Source organism: Phaethon aethereus, assembly GCF_964289735.1.
Source record: "Phaethon aethereus genome assembly, chromosome: 3".
NCBI lineage: Eukaryota > Metazoa > Chordata > Aves > Phaethontiformes > Phaethontidae > Phaethon > Phaethon aethereus.
Window position 1 is genome coordinate 68,721,556 of NC_138576.1, and position 25,577 is coordinate 68,747,132.

Sequence of the window (25,577 nt, forward strand, 5' to 3'; positions counted from 1 at the left end):
CGCACTTGCACGGGTGTACATGGGGTGGAATGTTTTCCCACAGCTCTTTAAAGGAGTATATAGATCAACATGTTCACATAAGACCAAATACTTTTAATATATTTATAACTGTTTTATAAAGCTTTGAAAAAACTCACAATAGCACATTGTTTTACTTTAATGCTTTACGGTACTATCAGTTTAAAATCACAATCAGCACTTAAGTTATAGTCAATCCGGCAAACAAGAGACAAAAAAAAATTACAAGAGTTAAGAACTGACTGATACATCCTTTATCTTTTTTTTTTAACTAATGCATAAGTGCAGAATAAGATAAGATACTCTAGTTTAAATATCTTGTTTTACAATATACATTTTGTTCTAATTACGCAACAGTAAATCCCATGCTTCACATAGAAAAGCAATCCACAACATTAAGAAAAAAATTTACAATTTATGAAACAAAGTAAATAAATATTAGTATTACAGAATCAGAGCTGTACATAAAAGCTGTTCAGTTTTAATCATATAAAAATATGTTTTAGTGCAACCTCACATATATTGATGCTGTTTTGCTTTACATCATTTAGATCCAAGTGTCCAAAAAAGGAAAGAAATTACATTTATTACAAAGCAGATACACAAATTCTAAAATATGTACAAATTACTGCTAAAAAAATGCTTATAAGAATATAAGCAAAGTAAAGAAAAGGCACAAACATCTGTACAATTTAAAAGTACCAGACCCAGTAAGAATTTAAAATCTAGTTTTGGTCAGGCTCATGATGACTTGTTATTTTATCTAATTCTTTTGATATAACAAAAGTATATATAATAGCAAACTACTGTAACTTAGAACAGGCATGCTGTAAATTTGAATACTTCTTCTATCTCTAGAAAAAAAAAGGGGGGGTAAATTATGGGTGAAAGTCTCCATGCATCTCAGATCAATGTGGCTTGCTCTTCTCAGATGACGGATCTTTTCTTTCCTGTGTGCTTGATGGGGGGTCGCTCCTGCTGGGAAAGCCCAACTGCCGGACGTCCACAAAGCTCTTGCTGTAAAAGGTGGGATGGGCTAACGCAGTCTGTGATGTACCAAAACTGTCCTGTTCACCACCGTGCAAGTCAGGATGGGTGGCTGAGGCACAGGTCTGGCCTGGCTCAGATCCACTAAAGTGTTTAATGCTAAAATGTGCACTTTCTAAGGGTTTCTGGTGAGGCTCAGAAGGCCCCTGCAGCTGCTCCGCCCCGTGCAGAACGGCTTCTTCTGTGGCGATTCGCAGAGAGGCTATGGCTTTTGTACAAGTCTGTATGTTCTCCTCCTGCTCCCCCTCAGTAGCTACGACACTGTCCTCTGATGTGCTCTGCGTCAGCAACAGCAACGGAGAGGAGGGCGCGCTGGAGGGAACGGCGGGGTGCAAGCTGTGCGGGGAGGTACGTTTCTCGTGGTGCTTAGAAATAATATACGACTCTTTTGTAAGGATTTCCGCAGTTCCTCTTTGCTTCTCCTCAGAGCTCTCCCTCTGCAGGGCCAGAGTGGACGGAGGATGTAAACCTGAAAGGGCCACCGGTACTGAATGGACCATCTGGATACCCCCAATAGGCATCATGGGGATGGGTGCTCGGATCTGTTGCTGGGAGTGTAGTGGAAGATGACTGAAGACGTAGTCGCTCGGACCTTCGGGGAACGGGCTAGACCTGCAGTGCTCCATACCTCCTTTTTCTCCGTATATGTTGAAGTAAGGCCCCTGAGACAACCCCCTTCTCTGTAACCAAAAAAACAAAAGAAATGTCAGCGTTGCTACTACCAAAATTCTTGTCCGGCTGCCAAACCACCTATCTGCTTTCCTGTCTAACACCACCTCTCATTCACACAGCACCTTTCATCCAAATGGATCCCAAAGCATTTGGAAAACTCCACTAATTGCTTATCCAAACAACATCGGAGGTTTTGCTTAGCTCAGCCCTACAGGGCTCATGCCTCTGAGGTGAAAGGCAGCAGCTAGTTAAGAGTGTTCAGCAATACAATGCAGCGATTTAGGTCAGGAAGTGAAAAGTATTATATTCAACTGAAACTGCAGAGAGAATTTGGGGTAGATAGAGTTTCATTCCCCAGGAGAAATTTGGCCAGGAGAACCATCTTACCCTCTCTTTTGGCAAACTGTGCTGGTATTGGCAGCCTGCACTGGGTATCGAGACTTTGCTGCAGAGAAATACACATCCGAATGCTCCCTGCTCGCCACCACCACTTGGCAGTATGGGAAAAACGTGACTGCATGGACTTATTTTCTGCCTGCTGAAAGATCCTGCACTGAAGCCCCAGAGAAGACACTTGCTCCTCCTAACCCCCACCGTGAGCTTTACCCAATCCTTGATGAAAGGGGAAGGGTATTTCCATGGAAGTTCAAGTGCCTCTGTGCAATGAAGACCCAAAATTTTATAGTCACTAAGACAATGGAGCACCACTCTGGCTTATCTGTAGTGTAAACAATAAATAATGACAAAAGCACAGGCATTAGCTGTGAGTGAAAGTGATGATTCTGTGGCAGGGAGACTCACCCACTCATAATGGGATTGAGAAGAATGAGGGATTTTGTAATGGCTAATAAAAACCAATCTCGCAATATTGACATTTTCAGTGCCTTCCTATTAGTTCCTGCCTTGGAAGAATGAATAGCTCCATCTCCACTCAGTATTAAATATGCCCTGGGCTTTGGGGTTTCTCTTTTTTTCATTCTTAACTCTTAAAATTTGTTTTCCTTCTGATGATTAAATATCATTTATTGCTGACCAGAGGAATAACGAAGACAAAAGTGCAGGATGACATTTTCATAACTGTGTGTGGGATTTGGCCACACAACTCTCGGGGACTCCCACAGGAAATTAAACGAGCGCAAATGCTCATCTCTGCTCTGCAAATTGACCAAACACCTATCAATTGCCCCCGAGCTGTAAGGCTACCAGAGTCTTGGTGTGGCAGCCCGAGGACTGCGCTGCTAAACGCCAATGCATTAAAGTGGCAGCACTTCACTGCTGGGAAATCCTAGCTCTCAAGGCATTAAGCAACCTCTTGATCCCATCCCGGGAAACTGGTTTAGGGGGCAATTAAAGATTCGGTTTCTGTACTACCCAGGGGCTCAATCTCACTGTGCTCAGATGCTTTGTCCTGTTCGATATAAATCAACGTCAAGACAGGAAGGGTGACCCATAATCATCAGACTTGAACTTAAGAGATGTTATTATTCAGAGACTAATCTATGTTGGGAATTTTCCTATTCAGAAAGTGAGACACTTTAGTCTTATAAAAGAGAAACTGTCATAAGAAAGCACAGCGACAGCACATTCTACTGCTGAATGGGAAAAAATTTACAGAATAAACTGCAGTTGCCAAGCCACAAGATACAGTTCACCTTCCCTGTCAGTCCTTCCTACCGCTAACCTCACCTCCGCAGAGCTGCTTGCCCCCTTTTTTTTCCATCTTTGGTCTGTCAACCTGTTTCTCAGTCATACTGTCCTCTTGGCTGTTTCCTAAGCCATGGCATTTATCACAATTGCATCTGATGTGAACTTGGGCTAAGGGAAATAGAGCAAAAGCAACCAAAACAAGGGGTAAAACTCGCTAAAGAACAAACCTAGTCACACGCAAATCTCTAACTGAGAAAGACACTGGCTTCACACTGTACCCTGTCACACTTTCAAAAGGCAACAGAGCGACAGTCCATCCTTGTCGGATAGAAGTGGCTAATATGATAAAAACTGCTACATGCTTCAAGATCAGCAGTATCATCCAATACATGTCTCATATGCATAATTTTTACATAGACAGTGACAGCGTGTGCATGTCGACTGGGTGCTTTCCAAGCCTGGCTGAGCACGTGTTGGATTATCTTTCTCTAGCTCTGGCAGGTAAGTTTGGAAATGGCCAACATAAATGGTTACAGGCATTAATAACGGTTCATGCTTCTTACCCTGTTTTTATTTCCTTTACCAATATCTAGCATTTCCATACCTACAAGCAGACGTACATATGCATATTCATGAGGAAAAGGCTGAATATTAAAGGAGCTGTCTTCTTTTAACAATCATCCTGAAAATCCAAAGACTTTATTCTGTTGAGAGGGTGAGTATTAGATCCCATCACTGAGCACAGTGCAGAAAGTCACGGTATCTTTTTGCTGTGCAGTCAGAATGGGTTGCTACCAGTGCAGTGAGATGAGCTCCTCTCTTTGTCAGGTGATGGGAATCCAGTTTGTTTCCTATTAATTCTCATTTGTTGCAGTTTAGCATACTTACTTCCAACTCCAGGTGACTATACATAATTACCCAAGCAACAATACTCCTGTAGGAGCTTTTCACTAAACTCTCTGACCTGGTCATAAAGCTAGACTGCCACACCACAGCACTGCACAAAGCCGTATCCAGCTTCACAGGTCCCCCAAGAATGCTGCAAGGATAAGATAGGGTTTACCCTGTATCTGGTACATCACCCAAAACAGTCTATAGGGGATTAAGAGGAAGTTTGCATTTCAAAGCCAAGGATGCTTCACAGACATCCTCCCAGGCAGCCTCAGACCACAGCCTGCAAAAAGATGGCAGGTCATTACCATATCATAGTGTACTTGAGGCTTTTTAAAGTTAAAAACGAGAATTAAACTCTGTTGTGAAATTCAATAACAGAGAATATTACTGATGTGCTTTCTGAAAGACGTGATGCTTAATAAAGTGACTATAAATCTGTGTAGACTTCAGTTTCCGAATCAGCTCAATTTGCAGTCCTACTGAGAATGTACCATAGCAGCCCACATACACCACTGGACCGGTTTACAGTTCACCTGGACTTCAGAAGTTTTAAGCTGTCTGTCTGTACAGGAATGCATTTCACTCAAGATGATAAACTACTGAGTGCTTGGGAAGCGATTTAATATCCATATGTCTGGGATGATCAAAGGACCTTAAGTCCTGTCGAATTTCAAGTGGATATAGAGGTGCCTAACTCCCTTCAGCCCTTCTGAATATATCAAGACAGGCTTCAGACTTCAAAATGAATGAGAGGTGCAACAAAACAGCAACACAAACACAATTCAATACCTCCTAGAAGCTAGTACAGTTGCTAGGGACAAGTCTGTACCACTCACTGCAAGATACATCCACTGTCTCATTGTGTCTAGCCCTGGGACTGGAAGAAGAGGCAAAAGCTCTGGTCTACACTAGGAAGTAGCGGGGTGCAGTAGGAGTGAGGACAAGCAGGAACAGAGTGAAACTGTTGGTGCTGGATCCCATGTTCACAATATAGGTGTTGTGGGGTTGGAAGGGAAGATTGCTTTGGACTAAGCCTATGTGGTCTCTTCTCGCTCACTTGAATGCTCACTCACAGTTTAAGTGCACCTGCTGCACTCCTGGAGCACTTTTTTCAGTTCAATTTCATCTGAAAACAATCCAGGTCACTTACTCCAAGACTCCTCTGCAGTGTGAGTCAAAGCACAATAAATGTGACAACAGAGACATATGACTGATGCAAACTAAAATGCTAGTGGAGATGCACTCAGGGTGAACAAAAGCAGCCTTCCCATCTCTCCTCTTTCTCGCAGGATTGGCATAAAATGACTGGGGAGAAGAATCAGAGCCCTTGGATAATGGCATCAGCCTCCTCAGAAAGGAAAGAAATCTCTGGCACTGACAGAAGAGAAGATCCCAAATGTGTTTAGAGAGCAATGGGGATCTGCATTTAAATTTAAAGACAGACATTTAACTTGACAAGGCCAGATGTCCAGCAGCATCAACCAGAGCCTTAGGCTACTTTGGGGGGAATATCCTGTTGCAAGAGTGTATCCTGTTATTAACTGCCAAAGAAAAAAAGTATATTTTTTTGTATTTTTGTACAAGCTACAAAAATAGTTACTTTCCCCATGCTCTTTTCCACTTCCTAAAGAAATAATTTCAATTGCTTTCTATGTGATGCTTTGAATGCCAGAGCACTTTACAAGCTCTTTGCACAAGACCACCAAAGTGCATGAACATTCAAGGGGAAGCAACATGAAGGGGAACTAGACCAGCACTGGCCAAAGAGACTACAGCAATTACATCAGTTTCAGTGGAGAAGAAAACTGGCCTCTTCTGGGAACCGCAGGCACCAGAACCACAAAACCACTCTTACTCCTGCAAGGACTGTGAACCCAACGCAGCTCTGAAAGAGGAAGCAGGATTGTAAGCTGGCATCTGCATCACTGATGCAGTTGCTAGTCATGTTCTCTGAAAGTGAAAAACAGCCTTTATTCATTTTTCTTCTCTGACAGCTTTCATTTATAGCAAGCTCAGGTGTTACTTGGCTTCCCCCACACAGAGTATAGTAACTTGTGTTTCACCTAAACTCAACTACTGTTTGGCTAAAGTATGTCTTCCAGAAAGGCATCAAGAGGAGAGGAATCCATCCTTCCTTCCTTGCAGTCTTTTGTTAAGATGGGCAATCATCCTCAGTTGTCATTTTCTCATTTAAATTTGCCTGGGCTCTGCTTCCAGTGATGCCTGTATTCAGGTTCCAGTGATTGTAGAGAGGTCTAGGTTTCTCTCTTGAAACACTCAACATGCCACTGAGTTACCAATGCTTTCTGTAGGGCACATGATCTTTTACATTGGGTTTTTCACTACCACGTGCCTGATTCTACCTCAAAAATAAGGTAAGTGTTAAAAGACCATCTGGCATGGTGGACTTTCCAAAAGGAGGAGGTAAGGGTGCTAAAAGAGTTCTTACAGTGTGCTAAATGCCTTGCTGGAAGGTGTGCATAACACACAAGGCAAACATTACAGCAAGAACTGTCAGATGGCCAAGGGTGACTGTTACATACCCTTTTGCCAGCATCATCACACATCCAGAATCTCTACTACAGGATGCCAGTGGAAGTGTCTCACGGGGACTGGGGCTCCCTGCACAATGTCAGCTGTAGCATCTCATATAATCCCTTCCATTTGATACTGAGACATCATGACTGTTAAACTGGTCACTCTTTATCCTCTTTTTGTGCTTCCTTACTTTGTCCACAGGACCGCTGGCTGGATTTGTATCCTCTCTCAGCCACACAGGATCACCCCTATGAGAACACAGCAGGGTTTCAACATGCCCTTCCTCAAGGACCACTTAGTCGGCCACCCCACGCTGCTGTTCTCCCCAGCAACTTACCAGGCCATGGGGCCATGTCTAGGATTGAAGTACCCGTGTTGCGCTCTCCTACACACGTGGTCACTCACATTGCAGCTTTCCCTTATTCCCCTGAAAAGCTGGGAAGCCACTTTTGGATCTTCCAGGCTGGTGGCATCTTGGCTCTGTCTAGTCCATCCTTGCTCCAGCCACCTTTGCCCAGCTGCATCCCTCACTCTGTTACCAGGTGCAGGTAATACATCAACCTGGCTCCACAGAGAAATACACCCCAGATCTCTGGAAATGCTGATTTCATGAGCTCAGGGTTCAATTCTTCTCCTCCACAGAGAAGAATCACACAGATTACACAAAAAGCTGAGAAGAGGGGAAGCGGGGAGGAGAGCCCGGATGGAAAGAGGGCAGGGAGCCAGGAGCCCTGAGGCAGCAGGAGCCTGTCACGGCTTGCCTGGGTTGAACCCACACACATGGGAGGACGAGGCAGGCAGTGAGAGTGCAGCAGCAGCATCAAACGCGGCAAGGGAAACGTGCTAAATAAATAAATGCATACATAGTGAAGCCGTTCCTTAACTCTAAAGACCAAATTTATTTGTGGAGAGAGTGCTTTGTGAATGTTAGGGCCTGTCAAAAGTGCTAAGTCGGCAGTTTCTGAGAGTTGATTTACCAAAAGGGAACAGCACAGACAGCAGCTGTGCAAGTTTTGCATATTTCCGTTTCCACCCAGACGGTTGTGTCCCTGTCGAAACAGCCAGTCGTGATGGCGCTTTCTGCGGGGCAGACAGCTGCCTGCTCCTGTCACACAATAATATCCTTTAAACTCCAGTCACAGATCCTGATTTCGACGGGCACCCTGCTTTTCCGAGAGGTTCCATTTATTTTAGTGGCTTTATTGCATTAAACAACACATCGGTGATGGGCACTGTACTGCGATATCAGGGCCATAAGCCCTGATCTGGGCTCGATCCCATCTGACAGTCTGGGAGGTAAAAGGTTTTGTAGTGCTGTAACAAGCCCCACACGCCATGTAAGCTTCCTGGGCCATTTTAAAACAAAGACAGGGGCAGTTAATGTAAGCCAGCCTAATTTTATTGAAGTTAATGGAGCTACTCAGGCTTGTACCAAGTGAAGATTTGACCCTTAGGCTGACTCTATGGCATTTAACTGTATCAACATCTATTATAAATTTCTTGCATTTGTTCCAGGACTTCCCGATGAGGCTCAAAGCTTATGCCACCTTCTTCTACAAAGCTGCAAAGTTTTTTAAAATACTATGCACAGATCATGTAAGAGCACTGGTTTTGACAACAAGAGTGAAAATATTCTTTCATACTTACTGAATGTCCCACTGGCATAGATTCAGACTGTAAATATTGACCTATGGACAACGCTGGATTATGGTATAAGCCCCTCCGGGGAGATGCCGCTCTAACAGAGGCCATATATCTCCTCTCTCGCCTAGGAGACAAATCTCTTCGAACAGACACATCTTTTCCTGGTGACATCGGCCTCCTTGGCGATAGGTGACGTCTTGGTGACACGTCCCGTCTTGGCGATAACTCTCTCCTCAGCACAACTTCCTTCCGTGGTGAAAGGTGCCTCATGGGTGAAATATCTCTTCGGGGTGACAGATGCCTTCTGGGTGACAAATCCCCTTTTGGCATTAAATACCTCTTTGGTGAGTTATCTCTATAGGGTGAAGAATCGTAGCCGGGTGACGACTGTCGACTGGAAGGTGAGAGGTCCCTTGGAGATGAACTGGGGTCTAATGAAAGCACGTAATCCTCATCCATGCAGCTAGGTATGTCTAACCTGTCTTTATCGGGCTCTGAATCAGTACTCTTGCTCTGGAAAAACCTCTGATATTCTGTCATCTGTGAGTCTTCACAGGAGTCGCTTGGTGTTATAAGCTGAGTGACCTGAATGCTAGGTAAGGTGACCAAGTAACTGATGAGGGAGGAGTGTCCCACGGAAAGGGAGCCCTCAGGGGAAGCCCCCTGCGACGGCCCAGCCGAGTTCACCGACAGGGAGGAGAACCGAGGGGGCTGCGGGCTGGTGCTTCTTGATCTGGTTTTTGGTGTCGAGTCTCCCTGAGTATCATCAAAATCATCCTCATCTTCATCATCATCGTCATTGTCATCGCCATCCTCGCCATCTGACTCCTCCGCATCAGAAAACTGATGCTCTGCTGACAGGCCTGCCAGGTTGCTACTCTTCTCTGCTTCCTGCTGCATGTCTTCCATGTTTTCTGAAACAGCCATGACAAGTCAAAATGGTGAGCACACACCCCAGCTCTTACTCCTTCTGCCACATTCATTCCCCACTCAGCATACCCATTGCCATTGCTGGATGCTCTTCATCTGGGATGGCTGCATAAAGCCATTCTTCATAGTCTCAAACCGTAATTTTTCGTAATAATACCTTAAAACTCTATACTTGAAGTATAAAAAGCAAATTCACCCTACCCTACCTTGCAACTTTGCTAAATGTTGCCATCTCTCACACCTAAATTGAAAAGATTGGGAACTTTGTATGAGACAGATGATAGCAACAGGTCATACTTTTATTTCTAGCTCCTCCTTATGTATCTTAATAAAAAAAGTAACTCAGACAAAGGGATCGGATTTATTTGTTATACTTCCTGCTTGTTAAAAAGATGTCTTTTAATTAAAAAATGCCCTTAATATATATTCCCATGCCAGCCACTGTGCTAAAGTGCAATGAGTCATTTACATACTCCAGGGGCCATTCCAAATAAATTAAATCATTCTGACATACCTGCTTCTTCAGTTTCAGCATCATCTACGGATGTCATTGATACTCCAAGCTCCAAGCATTTTTTCATGTGTGCTTTAGACTTCATATGTTTTGTCAGATTTCCTATGGATCAGAGATTAATCTAATTAATGGACAACAGCAAAGATCACTCTCCAAGTCACATTTTGGTGTATCTTAGCTCTATTATCCTGCAGATGGGAGTTTTTAGCTTTAAAAAACCCACAACAGACAGGAATGACCCACCCACCCTCAGAGCCTATTTTAATGAGTGGGTTTTTATATCTTTAAAAAAAAAATATTTCAAATAAACTTAAACTTGGGGCCTGAGAGGTGTATAGGCATCTCTCCATTTTTCCGCATGACATTTAGGCATCCCAGAAGCTAAAAAACTTGCTTTTGGATGCTACCTATTCCTGGGCTCAGTGTTTGTGAGATGTACAGACTGCCTGGACATCGAAGTAAATCCAACGCACAACAGCCATTCAGGGGTCACACTCCGCCTTTCACAGTGGTACTTTCAAGCTAAAGGCTCTCCCATTTACTTCACATGTAGGGTCCAAATGTTCAGTGTGTTCGAAGCAAAAGTACCCCAAAAAAAGACATTTATGGGAGACTTCTCTATGCAAGTTTACCATCTAGCTGCAATTGCTGAACTGAGAGGAGCTGTACTTAGAGCATTCACCTGGGATGTGGGAAATCCAGATTCAGCTCCCTGCTTTGGAGTTCGGATCTGAACCAGACACAGCAGGGATTTGAAATCAGATCTCCCATTCCCCTGAGGGGGCAATCTAATACTAGACTATTGACTTTTTGGAGTGCTTGTCTTGGTCTGTTTTTTCACAGATAAGAAAACTGGGTTGAGACTGGCCCCAAGAGACATTTCATGGCAAAGAATCTTGAGCACAAAGCACAAGCTGGAGAAACAAGAATATTGCCCTAATCCATTAGCCACTTCAGTCACATTTGCAACACCCAACGGGGAAAGCATGGCACAAGCAAACCCAACCCACTACCAGGGCACAGTGCTTCTTAGCTTGAGGAAAGCACTCTGTGAATGTACCTATGCTGCTTGTGGGACTCCAACCAGCATCTCCAGACGGAGCACGTGGCACACGCAACCTGGGGGCAGGAACACTGCACTACTCTGTTGGATAGTGGAGGTGTGCTTAGAAGCTCACAAGCCAGGCTCCTCTCTGACTTTCAGTTCCAGCTAGTTCAAATAATTCCCTTCTCAGTAAGAGTTTCTTAATTGTGCCTGTGCACTGCATGAAAAGTCTAACTTGGCCACTGATGCCTCTGGATGGCTAAACACTCAGGGCATACACTGAAAACCTAAGTACCTCTAAAGGTCCTTCCCCTACTGTTCTCAGCAAAGCAGCAACAATAGGTATGAGGCTGACAGCTGCTCAGAAGCAGTAATACACCAAACACTTCTTGTACTTCAAAGGCAAACTTAGTCTCTTCCTACTCATGCCCTTCTTGTGCAATAGCATACCACCTCCTGCCCGTTTCTTCTTCTCTGCCAGAAATGCCAGCCTCAGTAAGCAATCTCACATTTTTCTTTCCATGCCATCTCTTCTGCCTGGAATGTCCTCTCTGAACACAGCTGCAAAACCACAATCCTCCTTCAAGTCCCTCCTCAAGATGCATTCCTCCAGCAATGTCAAATGTAAACAATGATCCAAGAACAGCTCACCAGATGGTCTACTGGGACTACAAATGAGCAGCTCCTTGTCTTTGTCTCTACACCCCCGTGAAAGTTCTCATCTTAAATTAGGGTGATGGGTCTACTACCATCCATCAGCTATTCCTGTCTTTGGCAGAGGAAGAAGTGCTGGAGTCATGGAAACTATTACAATTCTCAATCCTCAGAGCAGCCATGAAACTGCACTGGGATCTTGGGAGAAATTTCCTTCAGCTTCCTCTTGCCTCCTTCAAGTTCACCACACTGGGACCAGAATCTATTTCCCTTGTCTGCCAAAGGGAAGCTAAGAAACAGAATGTAAGGCTCATTTGGGCTGTGCTACAAAGAAATGCTACCAAAGAAAAGGATTTTTTTCTATTAAGGAGATAGTTGCAAGGCAAATCTGAATTCCAAAGAATAACATTATCTGTGGCCTCAGGGTGACAAATGGAAGCTTTTTTCTGTGCTGATAAATACATGTGAACACAAGCTATCAGATCTTAATCCATAATTAATGCCACAGTGGATGGAGTGGCTCATCTGGGAGACATACATTATTTATGAACTTGCAACTGACCCACTGTAAAGCCCGTGAAGGCATGTTTTCCTCAGCAGCTGATGCTCTGCTTCTACATTATGTCATAACAAGTGTACTCTCCTGGTAGCATTTAAGTGTTGCTGCAATTAAAATTTGCACCATGTAACAATTTTGGCAGAAAGTATTATTTGTAAGGGCGGTTCTTATGCTACTACATTTTCGCTGCAGACAGATGGACCAGCCAAGAGCCTATAGCTCTTAATGAAGCTACCCAAGGAGTCTCGGAGTCTCACAGAATCCCTGGATCAATTAAACAGAAGAGAAAAACCTCCCTCATGAAGTCCCCTATACATAAACACAACAATTTTATTCTGGAGAAAATTCTCTCCTTGATTGCAAAGGGTCCTCAGATACCAGAGGGCAAAATAACTCAAGATTTGTTTGGGAAGTGGCAAGTGTTCAGCAAAAAGGGTCAAGTACCTTTTGTTTTGAAGGCAAAATTGCACAACTTGCATACATAAGGCCGGACATCAGTATGAGTGCGGATATGTTTTTTCAGCATGCTTGGCTTTTTGCAGCGAATTCCACATTCTTCACAAATGTACTTTCCTCGGCCACGACCTCTGACATAGACATAATCCTCATTTGATTTATACCTGTTGGAAGAGAGCAAGCATTTAAACCATACAGACTCCAGGTCACGTACACGCACAAACATTGCCTCTATGCACCTGATCCTGATCCTTTATATATCTCATCACAACAAATCCACAGAAGCTCATAGGAACTGCTGTATTTTCAGGTTGGAACTCACAAAGTATTTGCCTTTCAGGGAATGCCCTGGTCCCAACGTGTTTTAACAATATGAGACCAAAGGGTTGCAGTATGAGAACAGTATAAACACCTTTTCAGGAAACAGATTAGCTACCATTCCTACAGACACAGCACAACTCCAAATACAAGTCTGCAGGTTGGATTTATTTCAGATAACTGTAGTCTTCTACAACACAGGCTTCTACCCCCACTGAAAACAGCATTGTTTTGTGGCAGGGTTCATTTAACTATTTTAGTGTATTTATCCCTTGGGATGAGATAATCACATCCTGGAAATGCCCATTTCTCTCCATTAAGCATAAAGGGAATGCAGATGACTAGCAAGGATGTACATATTTATACTACAGATGCCTGAAGTTCCTGAAGATGGATCCCTTCCTAAGCAACACCAAGTTGAGTTCACTCAGGTATGTGCAGCTTTAGAAATAAAATGGGAAACTTCCAACCTGCATACTTAGCAGAAAGCTGTTAGAGGGATTTTTCTTAGCACAGGGGTAAGCATTCCATGCTACTTTTGCTGATTATGTAGTGTGTAGTTAGATACTAAATAAGATATGCAAATCTATGTAAAGCGGCCAAAATATTGCCTTTACTATCATCATAAATTGTTAATACTGAAATCTAAAAGGGCCCAGGGGATCTGCTCAGGCTGTTCTGAGGTTTGAAGAGTGCTGGGCGTTCCCCAGAGGGAGAATTTCATCCTCATTCACCCAAAGTAAAATCCAGAAAATGCAAGAAATGAGAAATAATATTTTTTCTTCCCTCTCTCTTCCATTGCCCTCCCCCTAAGCAGCACAAAGTACTTTCAGTCACCCTGTGGATGCACAGCCCACAAAACATCATTGGTACTGACAACCAGTGCTTTAAATAAATAAGGGACTGAAAGATTCTGTTAATGTGATGATAACTCTACAAGAAACAAGTGGCAATTTTGGGGTTACAGAGCTGAAACACTTTTCAAGTGTGCTTTTCTTAGATGAACACTTCTTCCATATGTTCAGCTATATCACTGGCAATATAATTACTGAAGCTAATATCTTAGAAATACGTAAAACACTGTCCTGTTCTCATGTCTATCTTGTTATCTATTAAACACATCAGCTCCTCTTTCAAACATGCATGCCTAAATTCATTTTTTTTCATCTCCTTTCCAATAAAGTTGGCCCTCTCCATTTTCTTTCATTGTCCCTGGCACCATGGGCAAAACTGGCATAGTCTAATGTAATTTAATATTTAGCCATCTCTCTAGCAAGTTTTTTTGTATAACATTTCTGGGATTACACTTTTCTGTCTGCCGCATTTCCCAGGTTCTCCTTCATACACACATGCCAACGACTCCTAGTCATCCCTCTATCCACTGCTTCATCAACTACCTCCAGGCTTTCTCCCACAGACAGAAAAAATGTCCATTATTGTTTGAAAGACTGTCATTTTATCTTCTTTTTATCTCTCCTTACAGTCTGATTTTGCTGGGATGGAGTCTACCATATCACCCTTGATTGGTACTGCTAAGATAAACGCTGTGTTATAACATGTGCTTTTCTGTTGCTCCATCTCTGCTGTTCCTCTGCCTGACCTCACTCCATTAGCTTCTGTCAGATCCCATTGGGCACAAAGACAATTAGACAAGATCTGCCTCTTCAGCATTCATATGGCTAGTTCTTCGCCATAACTGACCTTGACTCTCTAAGTATGCTTCACCATAAGAGACTGCAAGAGAAATGACATACACAAATTTGACATTTAAAGAAGGCCTGGTCCAAAAACTGAAGCACCAGAAGACTGAGTCTATGGGGATTATCCTTCTAGACCCCAGTAATATTAGATCTTACTATTAACTCGTGCCTCTCTCAAAGTTTTCAGTAATTTCCCCTTTCCCACTATACAACTTTTATATAAAGACTATGGTCACTGCTGCTCTGCACTTGATCTGAATGGGACTCTAGAGTTAAAAAACATTAACAAGCCTCAGACTCCTGCAATTTCTATCCAAAAATGTTATTTTATTGGGGATTTTCAGTTGGAGTCCATTACTGATAGATATAAAAGAGCAAACATCATAGGCAAACTGTGAACTCTTGTTGTCAACTGATAATGTCATTAAGCCCGACATCAGATCAGTGGGCATGTTTGCCCTGTCCCTCCTTTCTTTTCACTTCATGCCATTAGTAACTAGCTAACTGTACTGCAGCAAGTAGTGAAAGTCAAATTGCTGCTTTTGTTTGAGGAACACTGCTTCATATCCCAGTCACAGATGATGGAAAGCAGATTTTGTGATTCAGATCATTGCATTTGAATCAAGCCACCTGCCAGAGGTAATAATACGGTTGTTAGCTTCTTCCTTCAAAACCCCTCTGCTGCGATGCTTACAAACGGCTCTTGATGGGCTTTGGTGCAGCGAGGTGGTGATGTGCCGCGACATCTACTTTTTGCCTCAGCTCCGTTCATGCTGTTCCTTCAGCTTCTCCCAGCCCCATCTATTTGCTTTTTGCCCACCTGCCATACGAGTGGCTCCAACCCCCTGGCACAAGGCATCTGCACAACTGCACTTCCCTGCCTAGTGGACAGGCTTCCCCACAAACCAAAAACTCAGAACCGCAGATCCTTCTCAACTATGGATTCTGAATTGCCTTCTTTGCTCTTGCAAAACAAAAGCAATCAAGAAGCCTAAGCAAATCCACTCCCCAAGACAAACAAAAAATAAAATGCAAATACCCTGCTGAAACATGATATCACCATGCACACTTGTCTGTCCAGGGGAGAAAAAGTGAAATGAGGATGACAGACATTTGCTGCATAGTTCAGTGTACTACTTGCACGTGCTGAGATGATACAGAGATGAGCTTGATGAGAGTAGAGCAGAATAGAGAAGAACAGAACAGCTCTATGAACAGCCAAGAGCAAGCAAGCACGGAAACCCACCCATGTTAAAAACTAGCTTTCAGAAGTCATGAACAAAAACCTGAAGGGGAGGACAAAGTCAATGGTCAGGACAGAAAACAATGAAAGATGTGGTTACAATATTTAAAGAATATTAGATCCCTTTAGAAAATAGCCAAACTAATGAAAAGAATGAATCTACCCTTCCACAAATAATTCCTATAAAATGTACAATAAAATTGTAATTTATATGGAAAGACTGGACCCATTAACACTGCATCATCTCACACACTGTAGCTTTGCAGGTTATATGCTCCCATTGAGGAAGTCCCAGTCTATTGCACAGATTATTTATACCTCCCACTCCAGAAATTAATATGTACATCAAGGTTTCTTATGTTATGTTTTTCTCAAAGGATATCTAAACATAGCCACATATTACTAAGAGACATTTCTAGGTGGCATGTCAATTATATGACTTTACACAAATAGTTTCATAGACCTTATTGGTGTACAGGGAAACTTAAGATGGTGTAAGTAACATGCAAAGTTTCTTAAAGAAGATGGTAGGGGCATTTTATAGAGTGAGCTGTTGCAGCTCACACTGATCTGAATCCTCCTTTAAGTTGCTTTTTCTTAACACACTTTTACTCTTCTGACCTCTCATCACGCAGCTTACATCAGTGCAGACTATCTTCAGCTGGGTGATCCAAATTCAGAAATGATATATAGTGGGAAGCAGGCAAATTTTATACTTCAAAGTGAGTGTGAGTTGAAGCAACAGCTCTAAATTTCTTGTATACTTAGGCTCATCCCTGCATTTCAGTCAATCCTGTGTAGCCAGCCTACTGGGACAATGTAAAACTACAGAGAACAGCCAGGATCAGGGCGTCTGGGTCATCATATCTATAACAATCTCCAAAATAACATTTTCAGTCTTTCAGGCAAGGTGTAGGCTATACTCCTTCAGTGTTGCAAACTACAAAGAAACGCCAATATTCATTTCATGGAGACTATTCAAGCGGAGCCAAAACACATAATGTTAATGAAGGGCAACTGAGACTTTAAAGGGTACAAACTGACGGGAGAAGAAAATGGATGTACAAATTTCTCACATCACCATCCTGACCTATTTAGTTACCACAATAAAACAGTGCTGTGAGACCATCTGAGTTTGGTAAGACTGAAAAACATATCTTGTTCAGCCCACCTGACCATCTACTACTAACAACTGGCAAATTAATTGCATCGTGACAGAATTCTGTAAAAGAAATTAAACAATATCTTCCATTTTAGAGTATACTGCAGACAGGCAAAAAAGCGTCCATTTCATTTGCTTTTTACAACAAGCTTCATAAGCCTCAAAACAATGCTAGTGGGCTTTCAGCTCTCCTTTTTCCCTCTCTTTGTTATTTGTTTCTGTTATCACTTGAGTGATAGATAGCCATGGTAAAATGAAACATTATTTTATCAATCATACATGACAGATCTATGGATTAGGCTTAGATACCATAGATTTCATTGTCATCTTACATTTGATCTCCAAAATCCAGCTTCAGCAAATAATAAAAATTACAAGAATTAGAGTAAGCATATTTAGCCAATGCATTCAAGTGAATGGAGGTACACAGAGTCTAAAAATGGAAAGATAGACTCATGGAAGCCATTAAATACAAAGAACTGCCATAGAAAATATCAAAATGTTAACCATTTATCCATTTCTTTATGACCTAAGGAATGAAAGTAACAATTTTGAGTGAGTGCTCTCACACAGATAAAAAATAGAACTGCCCTAATAGCAAAGTAGAGCCAAGAGTAAGTATACAGGTACCCTAGTTTGTTTTAAGACCGATATATACACAAAAAAGAAGAGGCTGGGGAGCTACAAGACATGGCAGGAATACAGGAGACTGTTCAGATCCTAATTCATTCACATTCATTTTCAAATCTCTTTAAAATGACAGGCTGAGCTTGAAATTTCCAGTTGCATTTTCTTACCCTCCTTCAAAGATTTTAATTCGTATCGGCTCAGTTTGTTTGGATGTAATGTCTTTATCTCCATGAATGTCTCCTTTTACTCTTTCTTTTATAATATTCCCCACTACTTTCTTTTCAAGCTTGCTGCCAAACGAGAAGAATGGCTCGTGTTTCATCTGTAGAACAAAGTCAAGGAAGGGTGTTACTGCTGGAGCACACAATAAACACACACTTCATTTCAAGTACTTTTAACATTCCAGGTCAAAGCCAAACTCTCATTTTGGTGCAACTCTGTAAGATGGATTAATTTGTCCCATTTAATTTGATGGAGAATAAGAGAGGCGGCAGCATGGACAAATTTTTACAAGAGTCTCGACAAGAAAAGACAGCACCATATCTTTCCTCAGAAAAAAAATCATGGAAAACAGAGATGGAAAAGCCTTTAGAAGGTAATTTATTGCCATTACAGAATTTTCCCCGGCACCATTATCTAATGCTTAGGCCATGAGGAAGAGTCAGTATGCAAAAGGCATTAAATGGATCTGAAGATCCTTACTCAATTTTAACTTAATCTTTACTTACAAATGCACGTGGATGTTTGTGCCTGATACTGTTTGAATCAGGACATGCCAAAAACAAAGGGCAAAATAACAGGAAATGATGTATCAGGCTCTGGCACACATGAAGGGAGGCCTTTAAAAGCCTTACTTTTTACATCTGATTTTGAAAATGGAGACAGAGACAGAAGAAGTAGCAGAGCTTGCAGAAGGGTAAATTGAGGCTCAAAAGTTGTCATGGGAAGAGGTCAATGTATGATTTCCTAATGGGGAATCTTTTTGTTTTTAAAATGATTAACTTACATCTCATAGTTTATTAATATTTTCTCAAAGATATATGAATTTAATTTTATTAAAACCTCTTATTTACCTGAGCAAACTGCTTCCATGCACTTGATGATGTCAGTTTACCAGCTCCAGGTCTATGCATAGCAGCAAGAGTATAGATTTCTGTGGTGGTTTTTTGCTTGGACCTTAAAAGTGCTAAAGTGGTCTTCGTACTTAGCCCAGATGGGTTTGGGTTACATGAACTTATACACCATGAAGCATAAACAGAAGACTTGAGAGTTGGTTGCTGAATATAATTGGGTTTCGTATAGTTTAAGAAACACCAGCTCACAGTAGTAGTAGTGCGCAGACTTGGGAACTGAAGGATTTGCTGAAAATCTGCTATGTCTGTCAGGAGAATGGTTGAGCCTGTGACTTTCCCACTGGTATTGGATGACATCTGGACTAACATCCCAAGAGGCAATTTTTGATGTTTCAGTTGGTCTTCTGGCTGAATTTCTCCCAGGGGCATTGAAGACCTCTGTGGACTCATGCTCATATCTGAGGCTGTTTCATCTACATCCAGTTCTTCTGGTGAGTCTCTTCCTTCAGAAGGGCCACTGGACTTCTGCCCTGGTGATGTGGCATCAAAACTGGAAAGTTTCTCCCTGCTCAGTGGGAAAGCATCAGCTGTCGGCATACTGACAGGTGGGAAATCTTGAGATGATGAGGACGACAGTGATGAAGAGGATGACATGGATGGCAGACTTTCTTTTGGCTCGGTAGCACAGCTCTGCCTTACTAGTTGAGGCTTCTGCATTCTTGGAAAATCTTTCTTTATATCTGAGTTTGTTAACTCAACTGCACTTAGCTCCTCAACTATCTGCCCATACATTTTTTCTTCTTTGACTCGTTTCTGCTGCTTGGTCTCCATGAAGAGCTCCAAGCTGCTGGCAGGGGAAAGCATTCGTTTGCTTCCTCCCAAGGTAGAAGCCATGTCAGAACTGGAAGGCAAACACAAGGGAATCGGTGGCTCCAGTCCAAGTGGTAGTGTCTGCGGCACTTTCCACAAAGGATATTTTTCTAGCCCTCCATGCTGACCCAACATCTGAGCTATGTTAAATCCAATTCCTTGCATGGTTGCATTAGTTGCCAATGTTCTTTGAGAAACAGTCTCATCAACTTTACAAATTACAATTGCAGGACTGTTGCTCTGTCCAAGGATCTGGGAAATACTTGTGTACATGACACTACCGTAAGATGGCACATGGGTTTGAATCCTGACAGGAACAACTGTTCCTGGCAAAGACTGTACAGATACGTCACTTGGGGAGTCAAAATCTGTCTGAAGATGCTGCTCAGAGGAGGTATCTGTTGGTTTAATGCTATGGTCTGACTGTAACTTAGCAAGAGTATTTTTTGAATACTGCCCAGATGTTCCTGAGTAATGCTGGTATGCTTGCTCTTTAGCGTGCACATAATCAGCTGGTTTCTTTCCAATGAGCTCTGGTGCATGTTCCAGGTGATAACTTGGAGGAACATCTGTTTGGAAAGGCTGTTTGACATAAGATTTCTGCAGCTGTTGTACAAAATGATGCTGGAAGTGCAGAGGTTCTGTGCATGACTGCCACAAGACAGGCTGCTGAGATGGCGGTAAGTGAACCATGCAGACAGCTGGATAGGGGAATTGAAACAAGGTGCTATGAACAGGGGGAAACAGGACTTTTTCCTGATGTGCAAATAGCTGCTGCTGCTCTGATGGATGTTTGTTAGGAATATAAGGTGCTTGTTGGATCAAGGGAGTCCTTAACATTTCCACATTGTCTGCAAGAAGAGTCTGTTGCTGGGCAAGGTGGGATGAGCTATTACTAAGCTGAGCACAAGAGCCAATAGCCTGTTTTCCAGAGTCATCTACCTGAATGGGCTGAAGTACAGAGGAAGGCGAGTGATGCCAAGCAAGCTGGGAGGAGCGAAGACCAGCCTGTGCATGTTCCATCTGCTCCTGCTTTATACTTTGTTCTGCGCTCTGATCAGTCTGTGAAATCTCTGGAAAACCACTGAAGGAAGCCTGGCGAACCAAGAAGCATTTCTTCCTTTCTCGGGATGGAGACAGTGCCGTAGTAGATGTCCCAGCTGAAGAGGCATGAGACAGGTTCCCATAATCAAAGGATTTACTTCGGATATCTGGGATTTCAGCAGCATGAGGACAGGGCATCTGTTCAGATGAGCAGCGTCTCATTTCCCTCTGATGGTGATGCCCAGGGACGGAAAGTGAGTAAGCACCAGCTGGAACTGTTAAAAACTCAGACTGTTTTCCAAACTCATCTTGTTTGGGAGGTGTGATGAACTTCACATTCTCTTCTCTTTCAAAGGACATTGAAAAACTTGAACTGTGGGACAAATTACTTTCTTGGCTAGGGCTGCGAGAGAGGCTTGTACCTGTGGACTCAAAGCTGGATTCTCCAGAGGAGTGCTCCATGTCAGCCAGTCGTAAACGCTTCTTTTTGGGTGGTAGCTTTTCAGCTGGAAGTTGAGAAAGGGTTTCACTTCTCTGGGGCCACTGGAATTCTTCAGTGGGTCTCTCCTGCTCTTTACTCTGCACTTCTTTATCTTTCTCAGGCTTATCTGGCTCCTCCGTGACACGAATTTCAGGTACCTGTATGTTGTGCTGGCGAACCAACCTGGGCTGCAAATGATATGGCTGAGGCTGCTGAGATGGGGATGGCTTACTGGTGTCAGCATTTTCCGTTTGTGGAGCTCGGTCTGGGCTCATTGGGGACTCACAAATCTCACTCTCACATGTTTCAGATGGTGAATAGATCTTTTCCTGCTGGCATGCAATATGTTCTGTAGATTCAGACCTTTCAAATGAGTTTGGCCTGCTCAATGAATTTGTGTGCTGAATGACAGAGATGACATTTCCAGGGAGCTTTCTAGCCAGCAATTCTGCGGACTTTTCTTGCTCTGCAGTTAATGATGAGTCTTCCAGAGAAGCTGCTGGGCTTCCAGACTGCAAGTAAGGCCTGCAGATTTCAAAACGCTCCGCATGGCAATGGGCAGCATTGTCCAGGCCTTGAAGGGCAAATCCGCTCCTTGGCACTTCCTGAATTTGGGATTTGGGATCAAAGTCCAAAGGCTGAATTCCTCCAGTCATGCCAGTCGTGCTGCTGCAAAGCATGGGACTGTCCTCCTCATCTCCAACACTCTCCTCTTTCCTGCGCTTTCTGTTTTCAAAAGTTGTTCCAAGCATGGATGGCACTGCCTGAGATTGTCCGAGTGGATCAACAAAGTACTCTCCCCCCTTGTTCATCCCACCTAAGGATGGTGAGTCCCGGTAGTTCTGCTTCTGAGTTTCAAATTCTTCCCACTTTCTGTAGTGCTTTCCGCTAGCATCATGGTCATAAAAGGTCTTGTCTCCTTTCTTCTCTTTTAAGGATGGTCCTTTGTCACCTGCTGTCTGTCTGCTGGAAGCAATAATGATGTTTTTCCCTAGTCTTCCATGATAGTCTGAATCTGAGTGTCCCTCCTGCACAGAGGGCAGTTCAAAGGCTGCCTGTCTTCTCAGCATCCTTTGGTGGGATATTCCCACTGTCCCGGGGTAAAATACATCGTCTGAGCCAGTCATCTTCTCATCAAATGAATGGCTTCCTCTCAGAGATGGGGGAATACTTAGGCTGTTTGCAGAAGAGGTTGGCATGGAGTTACTTCTAATAAGAGGAGAGGAATCTACTGGGGGCTCTAGAAGGACAGGCACATCACCCTGCTGACTGACTTGGTACAGGTTGGATTCACTTTTAATGGATGATGTGGTGGTCTGGGATTGTCTAGATTCTGTATTGCTGCCTGGATAAACTTGTGTAGATTTAATAGTGCTCAAATTACTGGAGTCAATGAGTTCTTCTTTATTTGGAGTCAGCTGAGAAACATGTTCCTCAAGCATCTTGATATCTAATCTGTTATTTAAAAGAGGTAATGGCTCTGCTTTGCCCTTTCTACCCATTAAACTGTGTTCCTGATTTGTTGTGGCTACTGTTAGTGCTGTCCTTTGATTAATCCTATAGAACTTCCCAAAGATGATCTCTTCGTAAGACTTTGCATTAGTATTTGGTGGGCTAATTTGCTGCTCAGCACTTTCTGAGCGGGAAAAATAACCAGAGTCAGTGCTTCCTTTACTGTGTGGGCTCAGGAGGTTTAACGACTGCTCAGAATCTTGCCCTTTTTTCTCTGACAGTCTTAGTGCAAGTCGCTGTTTAACTGTATGAGAGTCATCAGACTTGGTACTTAAGGATGGGTTTTGCAACATATCAGAGCCAATATATGGTGAACTCTCACTGGGTAACTGAATTCCACTTTTAGGGATAATCAAAATGGGCACTTTCATTGGCCCCACCAAGGACTCTTCCATGGAGGAGTGAAAACTGCTCCTGCTAGCAATGTCCAGGGGGAGCTGCGGGACGGGGCTCAGTTTGTCAGACCCTTCCACTAGGAGTGGGGTCTCCTCATCAGTGTCCGTGCTCTGTTCACCGTCTGAATGTATTTCAGCTTCCACGTCAATGTAACTGGCATCTAGGTCCAATTTAGAGACTGCTGACTCTGTGAAAGGTACCAATCCTGCTTTAATTGCATGGGCATGTGACTTCCTGTGCTTGTAAAGGTTGCTCTTCGTCTTGAAGGAGAAACCACAAGGAACACAAGGGTATGGTCGCTCCCCAGTATGAGACCTAATATGCTTTTTAAGTACACTGGGTTTGGCACAAGCCCGATTACAGTAAGGACAAATGTACTTGCCAGGCTTTTTGGGTTTATGCTCCTTTTTGTGAGCATCTTCTGATTGTTCTAAAGATTTCTGTGAATATTGGCTGTATGCAGGGTTCAAACTTGAAATCTTCTTCCTGGAGAAACCTCCACTATGGCTATGCATATGAAAAGGAAACAAGTCCTCTGAGGCAACTGACTGCAAGTGGCTAGGAAACTGCCACGGAGGGCCTTCCAAGCTCTGATGTGGCTTTATGTTGTGCAAGAAGCCTTGTGGCAATGAATGCTGTGGGAAAGAAAGTGAATGTTGACATGAGTAAGGACTTGGACGATGCTGTGGATATTGCTTCTCCGTGACTTGCTGTGCAGCTTCATTCGATGATACCAGTTTCCCAGAACTAAAAAGTTGTGCTGATGCTGTGTTTCCTATTTGCTCGTGATCTATTTGTGGTTGCCTCTGTAATTCTTGATTGCCAAAAGTGCTCATCTTAATAACAGCTGAATGTTCTTGCCTCCATCTACTTGGTACTTTAGCAGTTTCTCCAGACCTTGAGGTAGCTTTTTGCCCTATAGCTGTGTCCCCAGAGTCCATTTTGTTACACAAGGTCTTAAGTGCTAGTTCACTTGAAAGCTGTGCAGACACATGGAGTGTGTCCAAAGCTGTGCTTTTTAAAGTTTTGTTGCTCCCATTTTTCCAGGGCTTTTGCAAGTTCACAGACTTTTCTTTCTCTTTGGAACTTTCCACGCAGTAGTCTATAGGCATTAGATTTGTGTCTGTACACTAATTTGAGTACTATACAGTTCTGTTCATGGCAGGAACTTTCCTAAAAAGTTTATTATACATTTGCAAGGACTTGTTATAGCATTTGGGCATTTTCCATTGTTATTAAATACTGAGATGCAGAATGAACCAGAGATATTTGTGATCTACTAGAGCGAAGTTCTCTTCATCTCTTCCATGGTGACACAGCTATCTGTACGGAAAAATCAAAAACAAAGAAACCCCACATACCAATTAATACAGCCATGCTGAATAACATTGATGCAGTCAGCTACACTTTACTAAGCCTTATATGAAAAGTATTGAGGGACTTAAGCAAAGGTAACTACATTTCACGGAACTCCCTTTTTTGAGCAGACACAGTAAAGACTGGCTCCAGAGATCACACACAAGCATAATAACTACTCAATAAAATCCCTAGGAATAGAAAATAGAGATCTACACTTTCTAATTTAAACAGTAGCTTTGGAAGGCTTTCTGGGGACAGTTTAAAGGCTCGATTCTCAGAAAGTCCACCACCTGCTTTCAAAGCTCTTTCAGCAAATCAACTGCTGAAAATAGAGTCGTAACACCGTGGGTGGGAAATATTTTTTCCAGTATTACTCACCTACAGTTCAGACATGCGCTTTAGTCACCTGGCCTTCCTCTAAAGCCAGAGGAGGGTGATCAGTACTTCCAGAGGAGAAATTTTTCCATATTGTGATAGGTGCTTCAGACATAGGGGGTGTCTATGCACATGGCCCTCTACTATGGAGATGCCTTTTTCTCACTGTCGGCTAGGCAGAAGTCCTAGATGACTACATTGGAGTATATACCAAATTTTAAGATGGCTAAAGTGAGGTACTTCTTACCTTAGATCATCTAAGTGGTTTTACAAGAAGGTGCTGATCACCCTTTTAAACTACTTCAAAACAGTCAAAAAAAGAGACATGAAATAAGAATTCCAAACACAGCACTGCTAGTACCTTTCCACATCTCCATCTTCCAATCACTATATTAAATTTTAATGAGAATGTCTTGCTAGAGGTAAAACATATATTACAGAAATGAGCTACAATGGTGTTTATGTGACTTCAGCATTTTAGGTTTCAACGTTGAAATGTTTCCATCCAGCTATACATGCACTTTTTATGCTTAAATGCAATAGGTTTCCATCGTTCTCTTATAAAGAAAAAAAGCTCAGAGGTATGATTTTCATATAAAAGTACAGCATTTGAATTTGAAGAACAATGTAGGCTTCCTGCTTCCATATTATCCAAACACAGGACATTTTCTGGATGAACCAGAGAGAATTACACAGACAGTCATGATTTTACAATAGAAAGAAAAAGGGTAAAAAAAGAAGTATTAGAGATACTGGAATATTTTTCATTTCTACAGTGGAAAAACTGAATTTAGCT

At 42.7% G+C, this 25,577-nt stretch overlaps 1 protein-coding gene across 1 annotated transcript; it reads right to left on the reverse strand.

Annotated features, from left to right (window-relative positions):
• Positions 1–926: 926 nt before the first annotated feature.
• Positions 927–24,003, reverse strand: HIVEP2 (HIVEP zinc finger 2; the record flags this gene model as incomplete). Its single annotated transcript, XM_081997028.1, has 6 exons — positions 18,745–24,003; positions 17,839–17,993; positions 12,607–12,782; positions 9,905–10,006; positions 8,464–9,374; positions 927–1,745 (listed from the first exon to the last, which is right to left on the reverse strand). The coding sequence occupies exons 1-6, from the start codon at positions 23,986–23,988 to the stop codon at positions 927–929; spliced, it is 7,407 nt and encodes a 2,468-aa protein (XP_081853154.1). The 5' UTR covers positions 23,989–24,003.
• Between the last annotated feature and the right edge of the window lie 1,574 nt (positions 24,004–25,577).